This window comes from Buteo buteo, chromosome 16, assembly GCF_964188355.1.
Source record: "Buteo buteo chromosome 16, bButBut1.hap1.1, whole genome shotgun sequence".
Lineage (NCBI taxonomy): Eukaryota > Metazoa > Chordata > Aves > Accipitriformes > Accipitridae > Buteo > Buteo buteo.
Genome location: NC_134186.1, coordinates 18,743,837 through 18,768,529, shown reverse-complemented (window position 1 = coordinate 18,768,529; position 24,693 = coordinate 18,743,837). Strand labels below are relative to the sequence as shown.

At 42.5% G+C, this 24,693-nt stretch overlaps 1 protein-coding gene across 1 annotated transcript in view; it reads right to left on the bottom strand.

Annotated features, from left to right (window-relative positions):
• Positions 1-21,899, bottom strand: part of SWAP70 (switching B cell complex subunit SWAP70) — a 41,653-nt gene extending 19,754 nt beyond the window's left edge. Inside the window, exons 1-3 of the mRNA XM_075048062.1 lie at positions 21,719-21,899; positions 13,231-13,371; positions 6,752-6,925 (exon numbers count right to left, since the gene is read on the bottom strand). Coding sequence (XP_074904163.1) covers positions 6,752-6,925; positions 13,231-13,371; positions 21,719-21,817 — 414 coding nt within the window. The 5' untranslated portion in view covers positions 21,818-21,899. The remainder of the gene's footprint in view (positions 1-6,751; positions 6,926-13,230; positions 13,372-21,718) is intronic.
• Between the last annotated feature and the right edge of the window lie 2,794 nt (positions 21,900-24,693).

The following is a 24,693-nucleotide window of genomic DNA, read 5'->3' as shown; positions in this document are numbered from 1 at the left end:
GAACTCTGGCATCAATGCAGGAGTAACTTTTTTCCCCCGTGTTCAAAACACATTCTGCCACTCAGCTCCGTCCCTCCGAGCAGCATCAGTTCTGAACTACAATCCTGTACTTTGGCTGAAAGGAAAGCTAAAATAACTGAGGCTTAATTAGGTAGATAATATATCTGTCAAAATGATAGACAGTAATTAAAAAAAAAAAAATCATTAAAACTTAACGAACTCTAACTTTAAAAGGTATTGTTCCAAGATTTCACAACCTATTACACTGCTTGAGGCATGCAGCTCTCAAATTCCTTTGGTTAATTATCTGAGAGTACTAGGACTCACTTGCAGACAAAGGGACACACACACAAAAAAAATCATACCTGAATAGATTTTTTCACTTTCTTTGCTCAAGCCATATGAACATAACATATATCAAGCTAATGGTCTGGAAAAGAAGCAATGCAAAACTCTTGGCTAGTACACGTTAATGCACTAAAAATAAGTCAACATATCCTTTCCTTTAGTGTCATTTGTACACATTTTATCTTATTTTATTAGAACAGATTTAAACATTTAAGTCTGCTAACCCCCATCTACAAGTCACTAACATGACCAAAAATATCCTATAATCCCATTAAAGTACATAAAATATCTCATTATTTTAAAATACATTAACTCTTCTTAACCGAAGAAGGATCTGTGCATATTACAATTTAATTTCTAAAATAAAAAAATGTCAAGCTTTATCTTGCATTCAGAGAAGTACATTGCTAACCAAACTCCCCAGAAAAATTTTATCTAACATTTCTGCTCAATTACAACACTGAAAGTTGTGGTGGGGTATAAATATGGAACAGTGAGAGGTAAATACAAAGAAATAAGTTGGATCAGTGTGGAAGCAAATAAGAGACCATTCATTATGTGCTCAAATGAGGAACCTCTGAGACCAAACGACATTTCCCCTCCTCCACAAAGAGACATGTCAACTCAGCAAATAACTGACAAATTAGGTCTACTGGCTTAAACATAACCTCCTCTTGTGGCTAAAAAGTAGAGTGTTGAAAAGCAAATGTGAGCAATGTTTGCTGCTATTCTGACTGGACCTTACTTTCAGATACGGATGTAAAAACACGGTGGGGTTGCTAACGCTACACATACACCAGTACGGATCAACTGGCTCCACAGTATGAAAAACAGCTTCCATCTCAAATCAACAGAAACTTTTCAGTCAGAATTTTACCAAGAGAAAGCAAAAATAATACAAAGAACAGAGGCCCTTTAACATGAGCTATGCAGCCTGTTTGGTATCTCCTTTCAGAGGGCACTTTCTTTTCCCATGTTTCAATACCTATTTGCTTTTCTTTTCCAGGTATTCCTGGCACTATCCTCCATGGGGAATGAAGTATCATAGATGTTTCACATTTTTCTGATATAGAAGTGGGTCTCTCAGAAGATGAAAAATGAAAAATAATGTCAAGGAGGCCTTCATGCCCAGCAGAGCACAGCAGACAAGGCTATTCTGGTTCATACTATTCAAATAAGGTCTGTGATATTAACAGAGCAGATGTAAAAAAGTCTATTCACTTTGTACAAAATTCTGTGGAAGCACAGGTTACTAGGCAAGAGACATGAAAGCAATCATATCCCCTTCCACGGTCATCATCAATTCCTTTTTTGCATCCCAGCAGAACACCACTTACTTTGAAGTCAAATATTTGTTTCCTCCCTTCCACAATAGAACTGTGTTCATTTTTAAATTGCATTAGCATTTAGTAGTATAATAAAGGTCAACTCAAAACACAGTGTAATGTATAAACATGTAAATCCCAAGGACAACCTGCTGCATAAGCTGAAAACTGTCTTATTTTTTGCAGCAATCAAGGAGAGGAGTAGCGAAATGGGAAGAACTGATGCAAGTCATGACTAAAAATCTTTCTAACCATCATCATCAACTTGTAGAGATCATGGATCAATTAAAACCCCGCACAAGGAGCTTTCATCCTAGTTGTATCAGTTTTGATTTTATTTCTGAATGGCCAAGGTTCAATTCCCAGTATTTCATTCGCTGTAGTAGTTTCTGATACTAGAATGCAGAACAAGTAAGCAAACATAGTCACAAAAAAATCTTTTTCTGCAAGAAATGCCACCACAAGAATCACCACTGGACAGCTTCAGACTCTCACCTCCTCAGTCTAAAAAAAAATCACCTCATTTTCAAATGCACAGAAAGCCACACAAGGTTTGAACCCTCTTTGTCCTAACTAGGAGGATTAGAAATGCCACATGTTGATACAGTTGAAGTCTAGAGGACAAGCAAAAAATAACTGTACAAATCATCTTTCTTCAAGAAGCCAGGCTTAAAAAGCAAAGACAGCAAATATATTTGGCTTATTTAAAACAAGTCAACGTGAACACTAGATTACAACACACAGAGTACACAGCTTGCAGTGTACGTACCTGTGAGTTTCACCATTAAGGATGGCCCAGAAACATAGCTAACCACATACCACAGCTTTCAGGCAATAAAGCATTCCCAAGGCTGCAGTCACATGTCCAGAAATAAGAAAGGGGAAGTGTTTGGAAACTTTTTTATAAAACAGAAAACATCTGGTTAAACAATACCAAGGCACACAAGTGAGTCTGTAACAACTAAGAAGTCAGTTGTAAGGAAAGCTCATGACAGACTAGAAATAGTTCTCCTCTTACGGCTACAGTTCTCTCCATCTTTCTTCCCTTTATTTTATCCTTCTCATGGAAGGGGTAATGCCTGTAAGAGCTGAAGGAAAGACACAGTTGGATGTCTGCATCTCATATGATCTAGTGGAACAGGCCAGCTGCGGGGAAGGGAAGGAGCTCCCACCCGGCCCCCCGCTTTCCGGGCACATTAGCAGTATAGCTCCTTGGTAAAGCTCTGCCCCTACACCAGGGGCAATTCCGCTGTTAGCCAAGAATTGTATTAATTCTGAAAGCTGGCCATCAGGATTAATTTTAACTAGAGCAGACAAAATACAGCATTTTCCTCCAGTCCATGTGTATCTTTTTGAAAAACCACATTTACCCAGTTCACAGAAGTGTTCTACTTTGTGCATACCAAGGCTTCTCACTTGAAAGGGGAGGGAGCCTTCAGATTTGATACCATTTTGCATTTTCCTGGGATATGAGCACCTTTGCAAAACAGACATTCACGGATCTCTGCTCCTTTCCAACTCTCCTACCTGCTGTCAGCTGCCCACCAGTAGCCAGCAGAAGCAACACTGGAGCCCAAGGCCATTACCAGCTGAGTCCCAGTGCCCTGCACAGCCACCAGCTCCCGTCTCTCTGTGACTTCTCCCCATAACAGAAGGATCCTCTCAAGCTTGAGGTCGCATCCCCAAAGTGCACACCCCAACCAAAGCCCTTCCCCATGCTGGATTTTACTAACCTTATTTCCCTCAAGTGCAGGGCTGCCATCTCTCTTTCCACAGCAGGTGAGGAACATGGGCCAGACTCTGCCTCTGGCTTTCTGTCCAGCCTCTGCTAAACAAGCAACTTCTGGCCCTTTTGTCACCTCTCTACTGCTTTTAAATTCCCTCTTTGTAACTGCTTTCCTCACTTTGCTCCTTCTAAAGCTTTCCTCAGCCTGCATCTCTGAAACCTTTCCAGAGCAGCCTGTTTTCCCTTCTCTGGTTGAGCTGCAGCTGTTGCCAATTTGCTGCCTGTTCAACACCTGGGCAGGGAATCAAGACTTAACATTTTGCAGATGGGGGTAACAGCCCCACCACTATTAGCTGTCTAATATGAAAGACCTAGCACAGCAGCACTAGTCCAAAAGTACACAATATGGGCAAAAAGGAAGGACAGCAGCCTCAATCTTTAGTCAGTGCAGCACAAAGGTGAAACTGCACGCAAGCAGGAGAGTTTTCCAGATATGAAATTGTTCAAATGAGTGCAGAAACTACTTACCTCATTTAAAAAAAAAAAAAAAAGGAAAATCAGACCCCCAAGCAGGTCTCAAAGAGCAGCTTCTCCAAGGAGGAGGAAAAGGCATGCTCATGGCCACATGAAGTTGTATCAACACATACACTGGAAACCTAAGACATTCTCTCTATTTAATCTTCCCATCCACAAGATGGGATGCAAAAATCTTCAAGGGATCACCCTTCCAACCTGAAAGTATGAGGCAAGTTTCCTAGTTACTTATAAAGGGGAAACAAAACCTCTGAAACCCAAAAGCCTATGAGGTGGAAGGGAGGGAGGAGGGGAAACAGCTGGATCCCACACAAAGGACTCCAAGCCAGAAACTGCAGTAAATTCTGTGTCGCAATATTCTCAGCCAGCGATAAGAGCAACAGACAGAAAGGGAAGGAAAGCTTGCTCCCTGGCTGGGAAGCTATAGTCACGTGAGAGGTTGACATTGCTCTCACCAAAACATAAACACCACAGAACAGTGATGCTTCCATCACCCTCTCCTCTGTTCTTCACTTTGCAAAAATCCCCTCACTTTACACATGATGTGCAAGCCATTTTGTAATTCAATGAAAGGATGCAATATAAAGTGGTGAAGACTAAATATATAATCATGCTTTATTATGAACTCAAGAGGCCTGAAAAGTAAATGGAAAGAAAAATATCTTTGCTAGGTACCAGTATCATTTTTCGAAATACTGAAAAGCGTTATTTTCAGGTAGAAATTCTCAGCACTAAGACAGCAACTATAAGTTTGTACAAAAAAATGCTTTGCAAATCTGGAGTTTAGATTTAACTTTAAAAAACCCAGACATAAAAACTTAAAAGGCAGGTATGGAAGGTCACACAGAGAAGAAGTAAAACTGACTGAAATTGTAACTTTGCGCCTTTACTTTTGGAATTTTGTGTAAAAGGGTAAATGAACAAATGTGGAATTCTCCAGAAGCACAGAGAACCTGAGGAGGATGAATGCAAACCAGAAAGGAGGGCGTTCCACAGACAGCATTCCTCCACCGGCTGATTACATTACCTGTGTGGTCTAAGGCAAAAGGTCAAGAGTGAATACAGGCATTGTATATGATAAGAACAGAGCAGCCTTTCTTTGTCAGGCTCTATAAGCTTTCTTTAAACAGTATTGCACAATTTAAATGTTGCCATAATCAAGGGGATGCAGACACAGACCCACCCTAAGAATTTTAAAAATAATCCAAGTAGAAGAGCAACACAGGTTAACCCTGGACATTAAGGATGGGAAGGAAAGCAAACAGCAGCAGCTATGAAATATGGAAAACTTCTTTTGGGCTCAGAGCCAACTCTGCAGCTCATCTGCCAACAAATGGACACGTTGCCGTTACCCAGCATCAGCTACAGAAGGCAGCATGAATCTGGGGGCTTGGTTGGTGGAGGGGGAGCAAGTGAGCAATGCTGATGTCCCAGAGCTGGCAGGTCTGAAGCTTTTAACCATGCCAACAAATAAGGAGATGTGAAATATCTACCTTCAGGTAAGCCAGGCTGCGCAGTGGGGAACACAATGACAAACCAGGGATGTGGATTTGTGTCCCAGTTTTGACATTTATTAGTGGCTCTGACATTCTACCAAAGCCAAATCTGGCACCGTTAAGAAAGGAGCTATCTTAGGTCCTCCTCCTTATAACCAGGATCCCTGTCTCCCAGAACTGACAGAAAAAACAGGAAAGCAAGCAAGAATACTGTCCCATTTCTCATGGGAATAGAGCATGCCAGGTAGGGCCCTGTCATCACCAGTCTGGCAAAATCAGAAACACTGTACAGATTGAAAGTCTCCTGCTCAACGGTGAGAGATAAGGCAAAACCAAGCAGTTTATTTTGATAGGGGAGTTATCTGTACTTTATGGTTTGGCACAACAGCTTGAAGTCCAACAATTATGTCACAGTGGCATGTAAATCAGACTGTTTTGATCCCTCACTGTTAACAATTTGCAAGTATTTATTAATCAGTGTTCCAGCACTGAACTGCAAACCACTGGGATTTCTGTATATAGTTTTGCAAGAGATTATTTATGCCTACAGTTCTGATCTTTCTGCTTCTTCCCTCGCCCCTCCCCAAGGGGAGAATAGCAGAGATACCAAAATCTTGCTTTAGGGTTAAAATACCTATTTGAGCGTTGCCCATACTTGTTCATGAACTTCAAGTATAGAGATCTCTCTGGTATTATTCCTTCAACCATCTCAAGCAAGAGTGTTCAGGTGGTGGCTGCTTTTGATCAGACACAGACATCATCAGAAAAGTTCATACTTCTCCTTTTCATCAGGAGGGTGACATGAGACTGAAGACTCATCTTGCAAGTCACGGTAACACAGAGCAGAGGGAAGAATTTTTTTTCAGAATCACACTGATGTACTACTGTGCAAAATTTTAATTCCATAAGCAAGTGCAGTGATTAAAGATCACATACATGCACTACTCATGAGTGAAGTGAGAACCTCAACAGCTCCAAATGCTGGTACTGGAGCTAGTCTCCCCAGCACCAGTCAGTCCTCACAAAAAGCAAAATAGGCTGTTTACTGGGGTGCAAGCAGCAGGTCCCATTTAATCCAGGCTGTTTAAATGACAGACACACACAGCCATCAATATCTAAAGTATCCTGTGGGAATCTCCGCATATGTACCCTGGAAGACAAAGAAAAGCGCCCAAGGCCTTACATTATTAAAGGAGGGGAATAAAATTTTAATATTAAATAATTATTTTATCTTAAATCTCTAGAGAGTAGCAAACATTAACATAGTTCAACTGGGACATTAAGCAAACTGGTGTTAAACAGCTTAAGTTTTTGTTTCTTACCTCCTCAGGTACAATGATTAAAGGGTATTTGTCCTCTGATAAGAAGTTAAAAATAACCCACACTTTAAATGCATCTTCATCACTGATCAGCAAAGGACTTCTAGAGAGGTTCTTTTTAGCACAGAGAGTCCAGCACATCCTGTTGAATTCAACTTTGTCAAAGTTTCCTTGAACCTAAAGTGAAGAAATTGAACAAAAAAAATTAATATGCACAAATGACACAGAATAACAGACAGACAAAGTTTAACAGGCTAAGTCACACAAAAAGCACAGAGAAAATTCTAGTTTGCAAGAAATGCCAAGGCCCCAAAAGAACACCATAGCAACCTAGACTGATTTCCTGCATGGGGTCAACTAAGGAATTTCTTCCAGCAAAATCTACATCCAACCTCCAATTTCTGGTGAAGTAAATAACACCCTGACTTCATGTGAGGAGGCTACACTGCATTCTGTGTTTCCTCTAGCACATCAGCTTCAGCTTCCAAACCATCTTCATAACTGTCTTAGTTCCAACTGCCTGCCCTTCTATTGCACTGCGTTACTGAGATTTTATATAGCAAATTTGGAAGCCAATATAGCCAAAACTACATGTGGATATGATAAAAGCGATATTGGAACAACAGCTGGGAAAGACCTTTAATATGTTTTTTCTCCTTCATGTTACTCAAATGTAACTCTTGTAGGATATTCATAAACACGTAATCATTTTTTTCTCGAATGCTAATCCGCTTAAAACCTTTCTTTTTCTCAGATTTGCAAATCTTCACTTTACTGATAAAAAAATTCCTCTTGTTTTCATTATCCTTTATCATACCTAGCAACTGTACATACCCATCTGTGAATTATTTACATATGCAAAAGCTTTCATTTCCTCTATTTTCTTTTTAAACCCTCACTTATGTTAGAGATTAAATCTATCTATCTCCCTACAGCTTAGCAATGCTATTTCTTTGCCAACATGTAACTGATAAAGGCATGTTCTGCACCGCAATGGAAGTCCGTAGAGATTTCAGAAGGCAAGTCTAAGAAACAGGTTCTTGTACCTCTGGTGGTAACACCACCAGTAATGTTCAGCGACGTTTTCTTAATGATAGCCCAAACCATGCATCTTCAAGGACACCACTGCAAACTGTATGATTTCCTATCCAGTCTGGTAAGTGGTCAAATACAGTGGAGGGTGAGCCACAGTGGCTAAGTCAAAGATAGACTAAGGAAGTGAACTGGTGTGGGTGGAGGAAAAAAATTAAAAAAAAAAAAGCAGCACTTTACAGTACAGTTTCCAGGACTAAAAGTGAGACTATGAAAGAAAGCCATAGAGTTTGCATGCTTGCAGAGCAGGCCACCAATGTAAGTGACGATGCAAGGCTACAGCTGTCCTTTGAAGCAGATGGAAGCTGTAGGAGCTATCGCTGCTATAGCCACAAGCTCAGCATCCTGGTCGTTCGCACAAGAAACATGGGTCTTAAATGAAACACCAGCTAAGCGAACAAACACCCTTTGGAAGAAGGGCTAGAAGCCAGGTTTCCTTCTTCCTTCAATTCGCCAGCGCCTCATCCCTTGGCTACTTTTGCCTGTGTTTTTTCCTGTCTGTGCTCCCTGCCCAGTGAAGCTTGACTTCTTGTCTAAGCCAGCTTCACCCACCCAGATGATGAGCAATTCCACCTTGGAAATGTCCTAACGGTTATGCTACTCCCCAGGAAGATGCCGCCAGGGTAGGAAATCTCCTTTCCTATAGCCACTGCCTGGCAAGTGCTCTAAGCACGACAAACAAGGTGGGTTGCTCTACAAGCAGCTCGTGTTTTAAAGCACAGCAGCAATCAACGACCACAGGGAGAGGGGTGGAAGAAGGCACGGGCCCTGCCCGGGGTAAAGGAAAATTTTCATGGCTTCTGCTCACGTAGCAAAGTTGGACTGCGTGCGCCTCAGAAACTTGTGTCAAAACCCAAGTCACCTACAGCATGTTACTGCCACCAGGGTTAGGCAGCAGCCAAGCAGGAGGTTTCAGGGCCATTTTGCCGCAGGGGACTAGGTTGTGCTGTGCCAGCAGTCCCACTTTAGACATAAAAGTCCTTTTTGCAGAATCCAGACTTGATTCTGAAATGGACTTCATGGGGCCCACATGTCATCCAGAGCAGAGACACTGTTTAGGAATTATTCAGGAACAATAATCAGATGAGCACATAGGCTCCAGCTTTCCAAAATAACTCTGATTCACATCTTTGGGGTTTTTTTTCTAAATTATCAGTCTGGCTGTTAAATAAAGGATATAATCACAAAATTGCTTTTCTGGGGATATTGGGAGTTGGGGATGGAACTAAATAGTTCTCTTTAATGAAGAATAAAAATTTCCCTCAGCAATTTCATGTAGCAATGCCAACTATTCCTGGTACCTATGTTCTACAAGTACATTTGCATGGTGTGGGAGGGGAAGGAAGGTGAAAATCCTGCTAAATCCAAATTGCTTTAGAGCTAACTCCATGCTACAAAAGTCTTGGTTGTGCTACTTCGGCTTCCTTGCCTGGCAACACTCCACTGTAGGTTGCTACCTAATAATTACTCTGAATGAATAATCTCTCTGGATTTATGACAGATCATTTCTAAGCATAGTTTCAAAAATTAAAAATATTTTAATAGTTTCTAAAGTTATAGTTGAACTTACTTGCAAAAGTACTTCTAACTTAGTTTAACCATAAAAGTAGAAACTTTTCAAACAGGAGGAACTGATGGTAAAAAAACCAGTCATAAACCCATATACACATTGCTTTTTCATGACATGAACAAAACACATATTTATAAAATAGATTGGGTCAGGCTACCCTGGTATTTAAATCTAAAGAGAATTCCCCAAAACTTCTTTAATTACAGTGAGACTCTACTATGAATCCTACACTGAAATCATCTTGAAGTGAAACTAAACCAAGAAAATTATGACACTCTGCTGAGAAACCAGTATTTCAATTCTACTTGGCCAGAATACTCATCCTGCTTGCAACCTGTGTGAATATCACACAATTCCATTGCTTAATTAATTAATAAATCCTTGTACAAGAGATTTTTCCTGTGCACTACTACATGCTTTTAACTGTATTTCATAATTTATACAAATTATTTGAAGTCACCATTTCATTTGGAAACTTCTACACTACTCCACACTATTAACTCTACAGCAACTATTACTTTTATTTGTGAATCTGTCCAAATGATGAAACATGCAAATGAACTGACCCCTCCAACCTTAAAACCACTTAAAACTCACAGAGGTAAAAACATGTTCTATGAAAGACACCTACCTTCCCTTTCTAAGAAGTTTCACAAAATAATCAAAAGAAAAATGCAGCAAAACCCATAGAATTTTCTAGATCTTTTATTTCCACTAATATGCAAAATATAATTTAACATCACCACTATCTTACCAATAACTCTAAAAAAAAAGGAAATACAGAAATTATTTGGTTGAAGTACCAGTGAACAGATCAGTTTCAAAAATATAACAAGCATTGGTAGTGTAACCAACATTCACTAAGTTGTCTGGAAGATGAGATAACCTATGGTTTAGAACAATGTCCTTCTTTGTCTCCCCCCATTATGACTCTTTCCTGCTATAAATAAGGCATGTTGTAAAATACCGCCATCACCATCATTGAAAAGCAAATATTTTCAATTGGTATTAAAAGACATACATTGTAAATAATGGAACATGCTAAAATATGGTTATGAAACCAAGTAAAACAAATCATGAAGACATTATATTGGCAAGTGACAGCTCACTCCCAAAAGGGACACTTGCAGAACAAGAATAAATTTTGTTTCAGATGCAAGAAAATCCTAGATACATCTATCTGCTAAGTAACATGCAGCACAATACCAGAAATCATCAACTAGGCAATACTAATTATTCAAACTGATTATCCAAATTCCCTATTTGGATAAAGGAAATTAGTTGCAACCAATTTGCCTCATTAAACTACCAGCTTGTGCCTTTCTTGATGATTCCTTGGTTCTATATAAAGAGGCTTTATTGCAGGGTACCACAGGGAAAGCCAGCACTAAAAAGTATAAACAGCTGCAACTGCATTTAAGAGTACAACAGAAGTTATTTCAAAAGGTTACAAAGTCCTCTCAACAAAATTATAAGTCACAGTAACATAACTGTTTTAAAAGAAATCTAAGGATTCATTCTTTAAATATTTTACTGATGTTTTAAAGCAAAGTATCTTGAGATCAAAAAAACCTATCTTGAGCAGGTTGCTCTTGCTCAAATCAATTAATTCACCAGAAGATGTATGACTGGAAACTGAGAGATCTTCCTCTGTATTTCGGGGTATAAAGCACCAGTCCTTCTTTAGGAACTTTACTTACTAGCATAAATTAATAGCATTTGTTCTACAATCACCCCATCTAAAAGAACAGATTACGCCTTGGAAGAATGAAAAAAAGAAGGGGCTTCTTGTTTGCTTTTTTTGCTTGTTTGTTTTAAACAAAGGAGACGTGCTATGAACCAGTGACTTCATCCCACTGCATGTTGTCTTTTGGCACTGATGTAAAGTCAACTCTAAAAGATGAGATGTCACAACCAAGATTTTTCCAGTCCACAAAGATAACCTTCTGTCTAAAAAATTTCACTAATTTTTAATAGTACATATCCAAACCATTTACAAGCATTTAGTCAGGATTAAATAACATGAAGTTACCAATAATTTAATCCTGTTCCTTAACAATTTAATCTTTTAAGATGAACTAATGGTATGGGTGTATCAGGCAACTATTGGAAGCCAGATCAGTGTATGCATAAAACAAAACAAGAAACTACAGGCAGTCATGCTCTTTCCTTTCAGGAGAAAGCAAGGCAGCTTCTTTGTTTTTACCATGGGACAACAAGGTGCCCCAAGGTACCTAAACACTGTAAATTCACACCAACTTGCTTACATAGCCAGGTCTTTCATTTTCAAAGTGTAATTTAAATGCAATTGCTCCTCATTTCTGTAACTATTCTTCCTATAAACACCCTTTAACAATAAAGCACGTTTATATTTGAAAAAGCCTTCGAACTCTCCCCCCCCCCCCCCCTTTATGGCCTGCTACTGCCTACAAATAGTATTAACAAAACCTGCTGTGGTTCAGACTCTACTACAGTAATCCTCTGGTCAAAATAAACTAAGGCCTTTTCTTTTTCCCCAGAATTTGTATACAAACTGCTTGGTCTCAGCTGAATCTTAAAGGAGCTCAGACAGCCAACATGAAGCAGAAATGAGATCACAAACTTCTTAGGGACAAAGCAAGATTCTTCAGCATCAAACAACCAAGACATTAAGCAGGTACCTTTATGCATATTAACAGCCAACAAATCCCACACATAAAATAGGACACTATTACTGAGTATGAGAGCAACACAGACTAGAGAAGCAGAGGAGCTGCTAAGTCTTAGCTAGATATAAGCAGCTTCTACTGCTTCCAAGCTGCCAGGCTGCATTATATATATATGTGTATATATATATAAAAAAAAAACATTTTCCACCAGTATTAAATGTAGATTAAAGCAGCAGCAAAAAATCACCAAATCAGGCTAAGGAGTTTGCATAATCTGCAATTGCTGCATCGGACTTTTTAGCAGCATGTCAGTTCAGGACTTCTTAACTTTATAAAAGGAAGCAAGCATCTATGTATCTCTGCAGCCACAACATCAAAGTTTGAGAGTTTCTGGGGCCAGCCCCCAAGCATATGAGAAATCAGTGGTATTGAAGCTCATATGTTTGCACAATCACATGGGCTAGTTATTACTGTCTAGAGCAGTATCTCAACCGAAGTTGTCAGAAAAAAAGCAGGAAGATAGTTTTTTTTTTACTTTGAAGCCCAGTGACTACCTATCTTAGAACAAGATGGAGAGGAGAGTAGGGGAAACCCTGCTGGCTTTCCAGAGCTTCCCCCCAAAACAAGGCACAACAGAAGACTGAAGAGTGCTCAGACACAAAAGGAAAGAACTTGCAAGATGAAACTTAACAACATTCCCTAATGTCACTCACAGTAACTATTTGAAGGGATCTATTTATTAAAATACCTTGTGAATAGACAGTAAAGATATTTTTGCCCTTCTTGTTTGCAAAGGAGTCTATGACAATATTCTGTTATAGCCATAGTATAAAGTGGGACAACCTGTAGCTCCAAGACACTTTCAAATAAATTCAAGCTGAGGTGCTTTATTAATACGAACATAGTTCTACATTAACACAGCTTAGACAATGACCAGATGTAACAGGAAATAGAAACCAAGGAGAGAAAAAAGAAGTAGAGAACAGTACACCCTTCCATTTTAAGATGCGGGCTCTCCAGAGCACCCGCCCCATCGCGACCCCACACAGGCACACTCACAACCAGAGCGTCTTCACACCAGCATGCTTCCTGCAAGCAGAAGTCTACTGTAAAGACACTCTAATACAAAACCCAATAAAGGGAAAAACAGAACACAAGAATTCAAAACTTACCTTTTCCAAGATGAATTTGTTTAGATAAGGCATGTAACCCTGATTGGAAACTGGTCCTTCATCATCGTCCCTAAAGTGCTCTTCCAAGGCCACTGGATCGTGGGGAACATTTAACACTGTGCACAAGTTGTGAGAAAGGACCTAAGGACATAAGAGAAATCAGTGACATTGCTGTCGGCCTTAACCACGCTGTATTCCCTCCGCAGCAGACCAAATTTGTGATTTGCAAAACTACGTGCAAAGTGACACTTTCATGTCAGCACAAGTTCTGCCCCGCGGATTTTTGTCAAAAACCAAAAAGTAACTAAAAAAATTGACTCCGAGGATTCAATGACTTCAGACAGCTGCACGTTTACAGAAGCAATGTGATCATGGATAGGTCCGTTCCTACAGAAGGGCAAACACAGCTACAGAAGCTACCCTTTGTACACATATACTTATGCATTTGAAAACCAGGAGGGGCATGCAGAAACACAGATTGAAATTAGATAGCTATGGAAAACAACCACAAACACCCAGCCTTCGAAATTAGAAATATTTACTATCTAGTGAAAACGAGTAACAAAGAAAACAACTCAATATGTACCCTTAGTTTACAAAGAAATGACCACTCAAAGCATTAACTATGGATTTCTCCCATCTGCTTGCTTTTGGGTTGCTTCTCAACATTCACCCCATATTTCATTTGGCAAAGGAAAAGCAATGTTACAGAAAGGGGAAGGGTTTAGGTGTGCTTCTCAAATTTTTATTTTAAAAAGGTATTTGCATGCATTATGTCAAGAGCTTAACACCCACCAGCACTCATGTCTGTTCTTGAGAAATGACCTTCAAGAAGAGGCTACATGCTTCATCAGTTTTAAGGAAGTACTGAATTATCAAAAACTAACTGGTAGCCAATGCATCTCAACTTCTTCAACTTAGGCTGAGCTTTGCAAGCACAAACCAACGCCTCAGAGCCTAGCAGCGGCTCCTGTGCCACCAGTACTTTCCTAAGAAAGGTGAAGCACCCTCCCTTTCGTTGTTCACACTGTCTCGAGTCAGGTCAGTCCCGTAACACGCTGCCCACTGGGTCTTAAACACGCTGTCACTTGGGAGCCCTCTCCCCTTGGCATGATGCAGAGTTAAGCCTCTGAAGACCATATACTGGCTACAGGAACTGGGCTAAGGACTTAACTTCACATGTCAGGAATGGTCTGCATTGAAAAAATGTAACTAAGAACCAAAGGCAAAAAATACAGGTAAAACAAAATTAGGCAGAAGTAAAACAGATTGCATCTTTTGAAAAGGCATGCTGCTTGTGGTATTTTTTTTTTAAATCAACAACTAGATGGCACAGACTGCAGCTGAATTTTGGTGTATGTTTTACTTTTTCACTGTGCAGCATAAAATTAAAAAAAAAAATCAGACCCATATGATGCAAAGAGAAAGCAGTAAAAAAATGTGCAGAAAATTTATAAGCGGGTCTATTTAGGTGAGTAGACATGAAGCGGTCAAGATGGGGTAGCTGGAAAACAAGAAGTGAAAGTCTGAAGTCGTCAAAGCCTAGGAAATCAAACCCATGCCACACACTTAAAATGTCTGGGCTTCCCCCACTCAAAAAAACAATGTACATTTGCTGTTCTTATGTACGACAAGGAGACATACAGAGTCTAAGAGATAGTTCACATAAAATCCTACAAAGCCCAAGATGCAAGTTCAGTTCAGAGGAGAATTCCTCTCTATGTACCTCCAAAGTTACACTTTCTTTTAGAAAAGCACACATTTCCATGAGAAATACATATTTTCATTGCCATATGCTAACATTTGGGCCCCTCGCTACAAGAAAGACACTGAGGTGCTGGAGTGTGTTCAGAGAAGGGCAACCAAGTTGGTGAGGGGCCTGGAGCACAAGTCTTACGAGGAGCGGCTGAGGGAGCTGGGGCTGTTTAGTCTAGAAAAGAGGAGGCTGAGGGGAGACCTTATCGCTCTCTGTAACTGCCTGAAGGGGGGTTGTAGCGAGGTGGGTGCTGGTCTCTTCTGTCAGGTGGCCGGAGATAGGACGAGAGGAAATGGCCTCAACTTGTGGCAAGGAAAAATTTCTTTACTGAGAGGGTTGTCACACACTGGAATAGGCTGCCCAGGGAAGTGGTTGAGTCACCATCCCTGGAGGGATTCAAAAAGTGAGTAGATGGGGTACTCCAGAACATGGTTTAGTGGGCATGGTTGATGGTTGGACTTGATGATCTTGAAGGTCTTTTCCAACCTAAATGAATCTATGATTAAGCCACTGGAACTAACCAGGTGCAGAAGCTTAAAAACAGTAGCATTAACCATATCACAACAAAAGCTGTATTTCCCAAAGTAGCAAAATAGTATTTAGAAGTTACCACATTTCACACTACCCTCCATCAACAGTGTATCTCCCTTCAATCTATCCTTATTTTTAACCATCACATCGAATCAAGTATTTGAGTCCATGTGATTTACATACGGGGAGGGGAAACATACTATCATGCGTGTTTCCCCTTCTATTTAAGGCTTATGTTGTTATTTATAGAAGACTGCGGGATTCTTGAAGATGAGCTCAGTTTTCCTCCAACCAGACTGTAGTTGCTAATACTATAACTAAAAAAAATACTCAGCTAATAAAAATATTCTAAAAGCATAACTGATTTAAGCTTATTACCAAAAGAACTTAAAAATCTCAACAAAAGACTTTCTCATCGTGCCCTTTCTACATGTTTCTCTTCTCCCTTTTTTGGCCTTCTTGCTGTGCTTGGGTTGTCAGAAACCTAGGTGGTTTTCCACATCAAGCAACTAATTTACCAGGAAAGAATTCCACTTTCAATCATTTTGTAAGATCTGCCTTATCTGCGATCTCTCCTGTGCCCAGTGCTCTCTTTTCATAACTCAGGAAATTTCTCAGCACCTGCCAAAGCCTGCCATTCTCTAACACGGCCAAGTGCCAGCTGAATTCTTCAGTTGCAGGGTAAGCCTGAAAAATTCTGCACCGAGGTCTCGTTTTGTTTTGTTCTCTCAAAACACATTATCTGGACCATGATATACTCTATTTTAATGATCAATTAAAAAAAAAAATCTAGCAGAGTACTAGGTTAATTGGGGTATGAAAAATCGCTTTGCCTTGCAGAAGCTCTGTCAACCACGAGGAAGTTTTGCACCAGTAAGGATTAGTCCCCCTGTGCCCACAGGGTTGCTAAGCAGCTTTTTCTTTCACCACTTAATATGCTCTGGATGCCATGTTTAACAATCTACCGTCATGCCAGAGCCAACTCCTACCTCAGCCCAGAGAGTGATCTCTGCGCTGCAGCAAAGGGGTACAGCAGTGGTCCCCAAACTGTAGTCCGTGAGACAGTACAAGCGGTCTGCAAGGGGTCCACAAAACCAGTGCACTCTTGGCACAATTCTTCCATTTTCAATGAAAAGTTTTTTAAGAAAGACGCCTAGTGTTGCCCAGGGAATACTGAAGGTCTGCTCTAAATATAAATAACCATATGAAAGAAGCAAGCTGAACACCAAAGGTCATTACAGACTTTGGATTTACTTTATTTATGGCCAGTCTCATGCTGCTTTACCTGGAGTGCAGATCTCCAGCCGAGCTCTACTCCACCACAGCTGCTCCCCTCCGAGCTCCCATTTTCCAAAACACTGATCTTCCAAAACTTTAAGCACATGTTGAATTGTTACCATCTGAGTAGCTCCATTTAACCTAGTCCATAAAAGTGATCTGCGTTTCTAAAGGGGAAAGGAAGATCTGCTAGACTACTTATTGCTCAGCAACAAAAATTTGGCCCAGATGATAGTAGGAGCATTAACAGGGCACTAATCCTACAGCGGCTATTGTCAATTTCTTCAGTACTTTTTTCTTTTTCTTTTCCATCTTTCAGGAGGGTCTTCTCCCTCCCCCCCTCTCTTCTTAAGATTTTAAAATGTTGGCATCGCAGATCCTGACAGCTCCATTCAGTGGCTTCATGTGAATTCATTCCAAGACATTCTTGGCTCATCTCTCCCTGACATCCATGTCAGCAGCTAGCCAGCCAAAATAAGGCTACTCACAAGTACATTCCCTTTTCCTTTTTTGACCAGTGTGGAAACCAGCACCGTATATGCCCCTTGTCACAGGCACAAAGTCTTTTCAACAAGGGTACGTCTAAGCATACAGTTTCTTGCATCACAGCATCTCTAAAGTACAGCTTCCTTATCCACTCCAGTAGCGAACGCTCCATTCGGAGTCTCATTATTTAACATCGGGATTAGTGCAGAAACCTCTTTCCCAGTCAGACGAGCGTATTCAAGCCCGGCTGAGGTTCCCGACGCAAGCGCCCTTCACCCACAACACCTCTCCATTCCCTCATTTGCTCCCTTCTCCCTTGGGCACTCACAGACCCCTTGTCACCATTTTCAACAACCTCACCCTTCCACCTGCCTTCATTATCAGCACATCCCTCCGGCCTCCAGTCACATATTGGTGCCAGCCTGCATCTGTCCAGTTGCCAAGGGAATTGCCTTTCTGCCCTGCGGCTCCCAGCCCTTAGGAAGAGCTCCCAGTAAGTATCCTCCATCTACTGCACCTTTCTTCTACATCTTCCTCGAAACCAGGTGACAAAACCTCAAAGACGAAGGTTAAACAGGCTGCTGATCCACTGGCAGCTGCTCCTCTCAAGCACAGCATCATGGCCCCGTCGTTTCCTAATGCCCCCCCTTTCAGTCTACAAGCTGCCTCGGTTTGCCAGCTCTTCTGGAAGAGGGGCATCCCTCCCCTCGCACCTTACAGACACGATTCTTCACGGCTACCCTAATACAAATGCTTCTGAGCTCCATTAATAACATCAGAGTACAACTCTCTCATAGTGAGTCATAATGACTAATTTCCTACCATCCTTCAATGTTGTACAAAGTCAATTGTCCGTCTGGGGTCCTGCCCACTGGTCACAGGCTCTCAACCTTTCCAGTGCCTTGCTACATTGTTTGAGGTCTTCCTCTCCATTCTGACCATCCCTCTTGCCCCTGATTACACCATTCTTTCCCTTCCCACCAGCTACTGACTTCCCATTTAATAAAAAGGCAAAATAAAGATAAAAGGTATAATAATCCTGTAACATCCTAAATACAATTTAAGACCAGTTTAAATTTTTGAAGCCTGACTAGTAACTTTGGTCACCCACGTATTATGGGCCTGAACGAGACTGTATTTTCAAAAGGTACTCAACATCCATGTCCTGCAGATATCACACCAGGAACCCAAGACTTTGAAAATCCACCCCAGAGGTAGCACCCAAAACAAAACAAGAACAGCCAAATAACCCCATTGCCTAAGCAGAGACAAATCACAAAGCAATGTAAGGAAGCACTTCCAGAGAGTGTAAAAACTACTTGGTATATATTCTTTCCAAGATCCAATCATATACACACACTACAAGGAGTATTGTTGGCTGCTAAGTGTAACTCTGTTTAAAACCAGAGTGTTTCAAGATCTGGATGAAAAGCAGATTGAATGTTGCCACATTACAGAAACTTTAAAAATAAGTCAATTTTAAAATTGCAGATTACAAGAAAAATTAAATTGGATTTAAATATAGAAAAACAAGTATTTGCACATAGCTTGTGCTCCAACCACAACAGCAGCTATAACTGCATACACAAAACTTACACTGTAGCCTTGCTGTATCAGTGTTTGAAAGTGCTGAAACACACTAACAAAATAACAGTAGTGTCTATACTTAAAGGCCTAATTTAAGAACAGAATACACAAATGATTCTGCTGTTGTAGAAAAAAGGGTAAGATCTGCAGGCAGCATAACAGTAGAACTTCTGAAGATTACTGACTAGACAAAAAAAATAAAAATCAGTGCATACTGGAAGAAGGTAACATTCAAAATTACAGAGAGGGCTGATTTGACTGTCACTTGTCTCAGCAGCTCAGACCACATACAAAAGATACAAATCAATAAAAGACATCTCATGAAATCCTTACTTTTTCAAGTAAGTCCTAGTTTTTCCTCCAAGTGTTTGCGGTTTCTCCAGACTACAAAACAGATGCAACTCACTCACCTCCATCCCTTTGCTCTAGATGTATTAAAAACAATGTGCGATGCAAACCCTCCACAGTAGGGCTTTAGCACCCTAACACACATTAATTTTTCTCATAGTATTTAATGAAAATTATTTATTTTTATGGAAGGCTCAAAGATCATTTCTAGGTAGAGAAACTAGAAATCGCTCTCTAACAAACAACATGTTACACTTAAGACCTTCTCTGCCAGCATGATGGCAATACCTTATACTGGATTATACAATTCAAAGATCCATTGTCGTTGAGTTTTCTTATTGAGAAGGGAAGAGTTCAGCAAGTTACAGCACTGCATGCTGTTCTCAGAAAACAAATAGATCTTTACTAATTATTTTTTTTATAACAGGACTTTCACTAAATTATTAAACATATTTTTCTAATGCCACAGCTCTCTACTAACCCATTTATCAGCAAGCTTCATCTGTCCGTTTAATAGAGGTGCTGTATCTTCCTCATGGTAATGTGGATGAGAAATACTTTATTGTGAAATAACTTCTTAGTACAACGTAGCCCTAAATCAATCAGACAGGAACTTGTTTGCTGTCCTGCCTACCCTTTCTGTTGCACCAATGTGGGGCTACTGCCATAACATACACCTTTCCTCCCTAGTAGGACTATCAGTTTGACAGCACAGTCATCATTTGCCACAAAAAGCCTACAGAAGAACACTCTCTACCCTTTCTTTTGTTTCCTGAAAACTAATTCTCAGTGGCCACAGGAGAAGGCAGCAACCTCATTTCAGACTTGGTTCTGCATTCACAAATCCCACAGTTGACACTTCCCTCAGGAGACTTTGTATCACAGACAAAACTGCACAGATCCACAAAGACCCACTTCTTTTTTCATCCCTTCTCTCTCACAGATAGACAGCATGAAACATCAAAATTGTTTAGGAAGATGTTTGATAGGTAACAAGGGGACAAGTTTAATTTCCCCTCTCCTTTTTATTTTTTTACCTTGCTCCATCAGAGCAAGCTGTACAAGTCTACAAGCACCCCGTCTGCTTCTTTAGCCATTTATTCAACCCAGCACCTGTGTGACCACGACAGTTTCTTCGCTGACCGGCACACCGACACATGCTGCAGACACACCTCCCGGGTGACTGCACTGAGCACACAAATTGTGGCAGTGCACACAAGGTGTGGTAGCGTGTCAGGAAAACAGATTCCTTTAAAAAGCAGGACAACAGAAAAAAGCCTTTCTGCAACCTACTTCAGTTAGTCCTGCCACACAAATACTCACTTTCATGACACCACCTGTAGAAGACCTGGGACCTGCACACATTTTCAGCTTGAGGTCACAGTCAGGTCTAGCCTCTTGCCCAACTCCTGCCCCGCAGTCACTTCTGGCTGAAGTTAGGCTGTATCTCACAGCCTGATCACTCCGAGGAAAGAAAAGGAGAAGAAGAACAGGCTGCTTGCAGTACATTGCATGTTGTGGACACTTATTACATAATGCTGAAAACAAAGTCCATTAGCTACTGACCACACCTGGAAATACTGCCCACAGCATGGCCACTCTCACTTGCGAAGTTAATCCCACAAAGGGCACAAACTTCAGCTAATTGTTGCAGCTGACACAACTCCAGCACTCAGTACAAGGACCCACAGTCTCAAATGTCAACAGGTGTTGCGTTCTTATTCAAAATATTTATCTAGCCAGATTCCCACTATTATTCCCAGGCCAAGACGGTCCCATAAAGCGGGGCCAAGATGGGATCGGATTCAGCAAGCTGCCTGAGAGCTCTTTTAAGAGCACAAACGTTACTTCAGCATATAAGCTAAGGAAAGAATGGCACAGTCGGAGCCCCTTGACTAATTCTCCTGTTTATACCCAAATAAGAGAGCACTGTGGAACCCCGCTCTCCCCTTGGCAAGCTATGAATTTCACTTGGAAGCAGCCAACCCCTATAGACGGAACCTCGTGGCTACCCCACAAAAGATTCTGGCCAGAAAGGGTACCGGGGACAGGCAGCTGAAAGCGGACCAGAAGCACAACAAGGGTTTGTGCGCTGACACCTCGGGGAGGACAAAGCGCTTGCCCGGGCGGAATGAAAGTGAACCTCCTCGAGGATGAGGAAGGGCCCAGGCGGCCTCCGGCGGGACGGAGGCATCCAGGAGCCACGGCGACTGAACTGCCCTGTGACAGACGCCAGCCTCGGCGGGGAAAACGTAATTCGCGGCCCCCACGCGAGCTTCGAAACCGGGCGGCCGCGTCCCCTCGTCCAGCCCCGAGGGTGACCGCCTCGGGCAGAGCCCCGGGGCCCGGCACCCCCAGGCCCGCTGCGGAGGCGGTCGGCGGGGCCGGCCCAGGCCCGCGCCGCGGCCCCCCACGCCCACGCCGGGCCCCGGCCCCACGGCGCGTCCCCTGGGCTCGCCGCCCCCGCGGCCGGGCCGGGCCGGGCCGGGCCGCCCCACTTGCCTTCAGCTGGGACTTGGAGACCTTCCCGCTGCGGTCGAGGTCGAGGGCGGTGAAGGCGTGCCAGATGGACTTCAGCAGCTCCTCCTTGAGGCCCACCATGGCCGGCCCGCCGGCTGCCGCTGCCGCGCTCCCGCGGCCGCTCTGCCTTCGCCTCGCCCGGCCCCGCCGCCGCCGCCACCGCCGCCGCGCCCGCCCCGGGGGCGGGAGCCCGGCCTCGCCCGGCTCCGCAGGCGCCGCCCCGGGAGCCGCCTCCGCGGCGAGGGCCGAGGGCAGCGGGGGCCGCGCCGGGTGCGGCGGGGCTCGCCGCGGGGTCCCTGCCTCGGCAGCGCCGGCCCCCCGCCATCGGGGCGGGAGACGCCGTCTGGTTTCCACAGGAGGACACGCTCACACGGCGGAAAGGAACTTTCCCCGTAGACCCTTCCAGCCCCAAGAATTTCAGACAGCAGCTCGCAGCATACGGCTGGAGCGACGGAAGCTCAAGCCGAAGTAACGGGGGGGAAGGGCTAGAAAGAACTTCACCGCTCGGAGGAGCGTTGCAAAACGTTATCACAAGGAAGCCCTTCTGTTGTTAGGGGGTGTTTTTTCGGGTTGGGGCTCGGGTTTTTTTGCGCGTTAAGCCCCTTAAGCGCTGTGGGTTCAGACTGTGAGAGCAGCTGCTGCGTCAGGTCGTCGGCTGCCTCCGCAGCCCTTGTGCTCTCCAGCGGCTCGGCCGCGGTGAGTCTCTGCTAACAACACGGTAGCTGCACCGAGGCCAGAAGCGGCAAGAAGGTAATGCCGCAACCTACGTTGCTTTGAATCCTGCATCCGAGATAATTCACAGGACGCAGCTCATGATCAAGTTAGGGTGTCATTTTCATGGACTTTAAGCAGAACCGTTGTCAAATTCAAGAGATCTAGCAACCAAGGAAAAAAAGAGTTTTTAACTTTTGTCCAGTTTTAGTCTTTATCAGCTGCATCATCAGAACAAAAATAGCACTCTGCAAGTGCAATAGTTCTGGCAGGTATAGCAAGATGACTGTTTTGCACCAGGTGGTGCCGGTTCATTGTGATCCCACTAGGAAAGGCACTCGGACTCTTAAGTACCATTTAAATGCCATTTATTGGAGCTACCACTATAAAGGAGAGGACAGTATAAATCTTACATTCCTTCAGGTGCTGGGAACCCCAAGCTGTGCAGCATCAACCAGGTCCCTGATCGAGGTGCAGCACATCATGCAGATCCTGCTCGTGGAAAAGTTACACCATTTTGGTCATTCAAGCTATTACAGTATTTTCTTACAATGTATTATGGTTTAACCCTAGCCAGCAGCTAAGCCCCACACAGCCTCTCAAATCACTCCCCTGCAGCAGGATGGGGGAAGAGAACCAGAAGGGTAAAAGTGAGAAAACTCATGGGTTGAGATAAAGGCAGTTTAATAGGTAAAGTAAAAAAGCCATGCATGCAAGCAAAGCAAAACAAGGAATTCATTCACCACTTCCCATTGGCAGGCCGGTGTTCAGCCATCTCCAGGCAAGCAGGGCTCCATCACACGTAACAGTTAACTTGGGAAGCCAAAAACGCCATCACTCCAAACATCCCCCCTTCCTTCTTCTTCCCCTAGCTTTACATGCTGAGCATGATGTCATATGGTGTGGGATATCCCTTGGGTCAGTTTGGGTCAGATGTCCCGGCTGTGTCCCCTCCCAACTCCTTGTGCCCCCCCAGCCTCCTCACTGGTGGGGTGGGGTGAGAACCAGAAAAGGCCTCGGCTCTGTGTAAGCACTGCTCAGCAGTAAGGAAAACATCTCTGTGTTATCAACACCGTTTTCAGCACAAATCCAAAACATAGCCCCACACCAGCTACTGTGAAGAAAATTAACTCTATCCCAGCCAAAACCAGCACACAAGGAAACAACCCTATACATCATTTCTACTGCCAAACAGAAAGGATGTTAACACCAGAACCTCTTGCTGCATTTTCAGATAAAGGGCAGGCCACACAGGGGGTATAATTGCAGATACCAAGCGGGAGCTGCCCGCAGGCTCCTCTGGTACTATCACAGCCAGGTAAACGTATCCCCCGGCCACAGGGGACACGCAGCCCCACATGGTCCTGGAGGCCAGGCTGGACAGGCAGCACAGTACAGCACAAGCTGAGTAGGCACAGGCCTAACTTACGTGGATCACTGATCCTCGAGGTACAACGGTCTTCTGGTCAGGATCACTACAGATGAGCAGATAGTGAAATCCACTGTAGGAACTACTTTTAATTCTCATACATAATAATTCATAAAATGAGTTTTCTGTATGTGGGAAATTGGAGACTGGAATCATCCACAGATTTCTGGTAATTTTTATTCTTTGGTGTCTTCTCTAGCTTATAGCAAGCAACAAAAATACTCTAGCAATGCAGAGATGTCGTAGTCTCTCAGTAGCACAGTGAACAGTCAAACACAACCTACCTTATTCAGCAGGGTATCCTAGAGTATCCTAGCAGCCTTTTGCCCCTCATTTTTCTTAACATTTTTCTCCATAGTTTATTCAGGACTTTGGAACCCACAAGCAATTATTTATGCTCTTTCCTCAAGATGAATGGTGTGAACTATACAATTAACATCAAAGATTAATTGGATTAAATTTCCTAATTAACCTGATTTGCTAACATTATAGCTGTTAATATTACCAGAAACATCTATCATCTTGAAATACATCAGCATTTCTCCAATTTGACCACACCCATTCCACTTAAGGAAGGAGACAACTTTTGTATCTGCAGATAACCTAACAAACTATTTCATTTTATTTGTTAGCTGAGCAACCACAAGGTCACCAGTAAATACAGAACATACCTATTAAAGTGCATTAAAATACAGTTAGGTTCTGTGAAATGTCACTGAGGAAAAGCAATTAATATAGTTCACACATGAGTCTCCTCATGGCAGGCACTTAATTTCTGGTTTGAACCAAGTTCAGTGATTTTTAGCAGCTCGTTTTT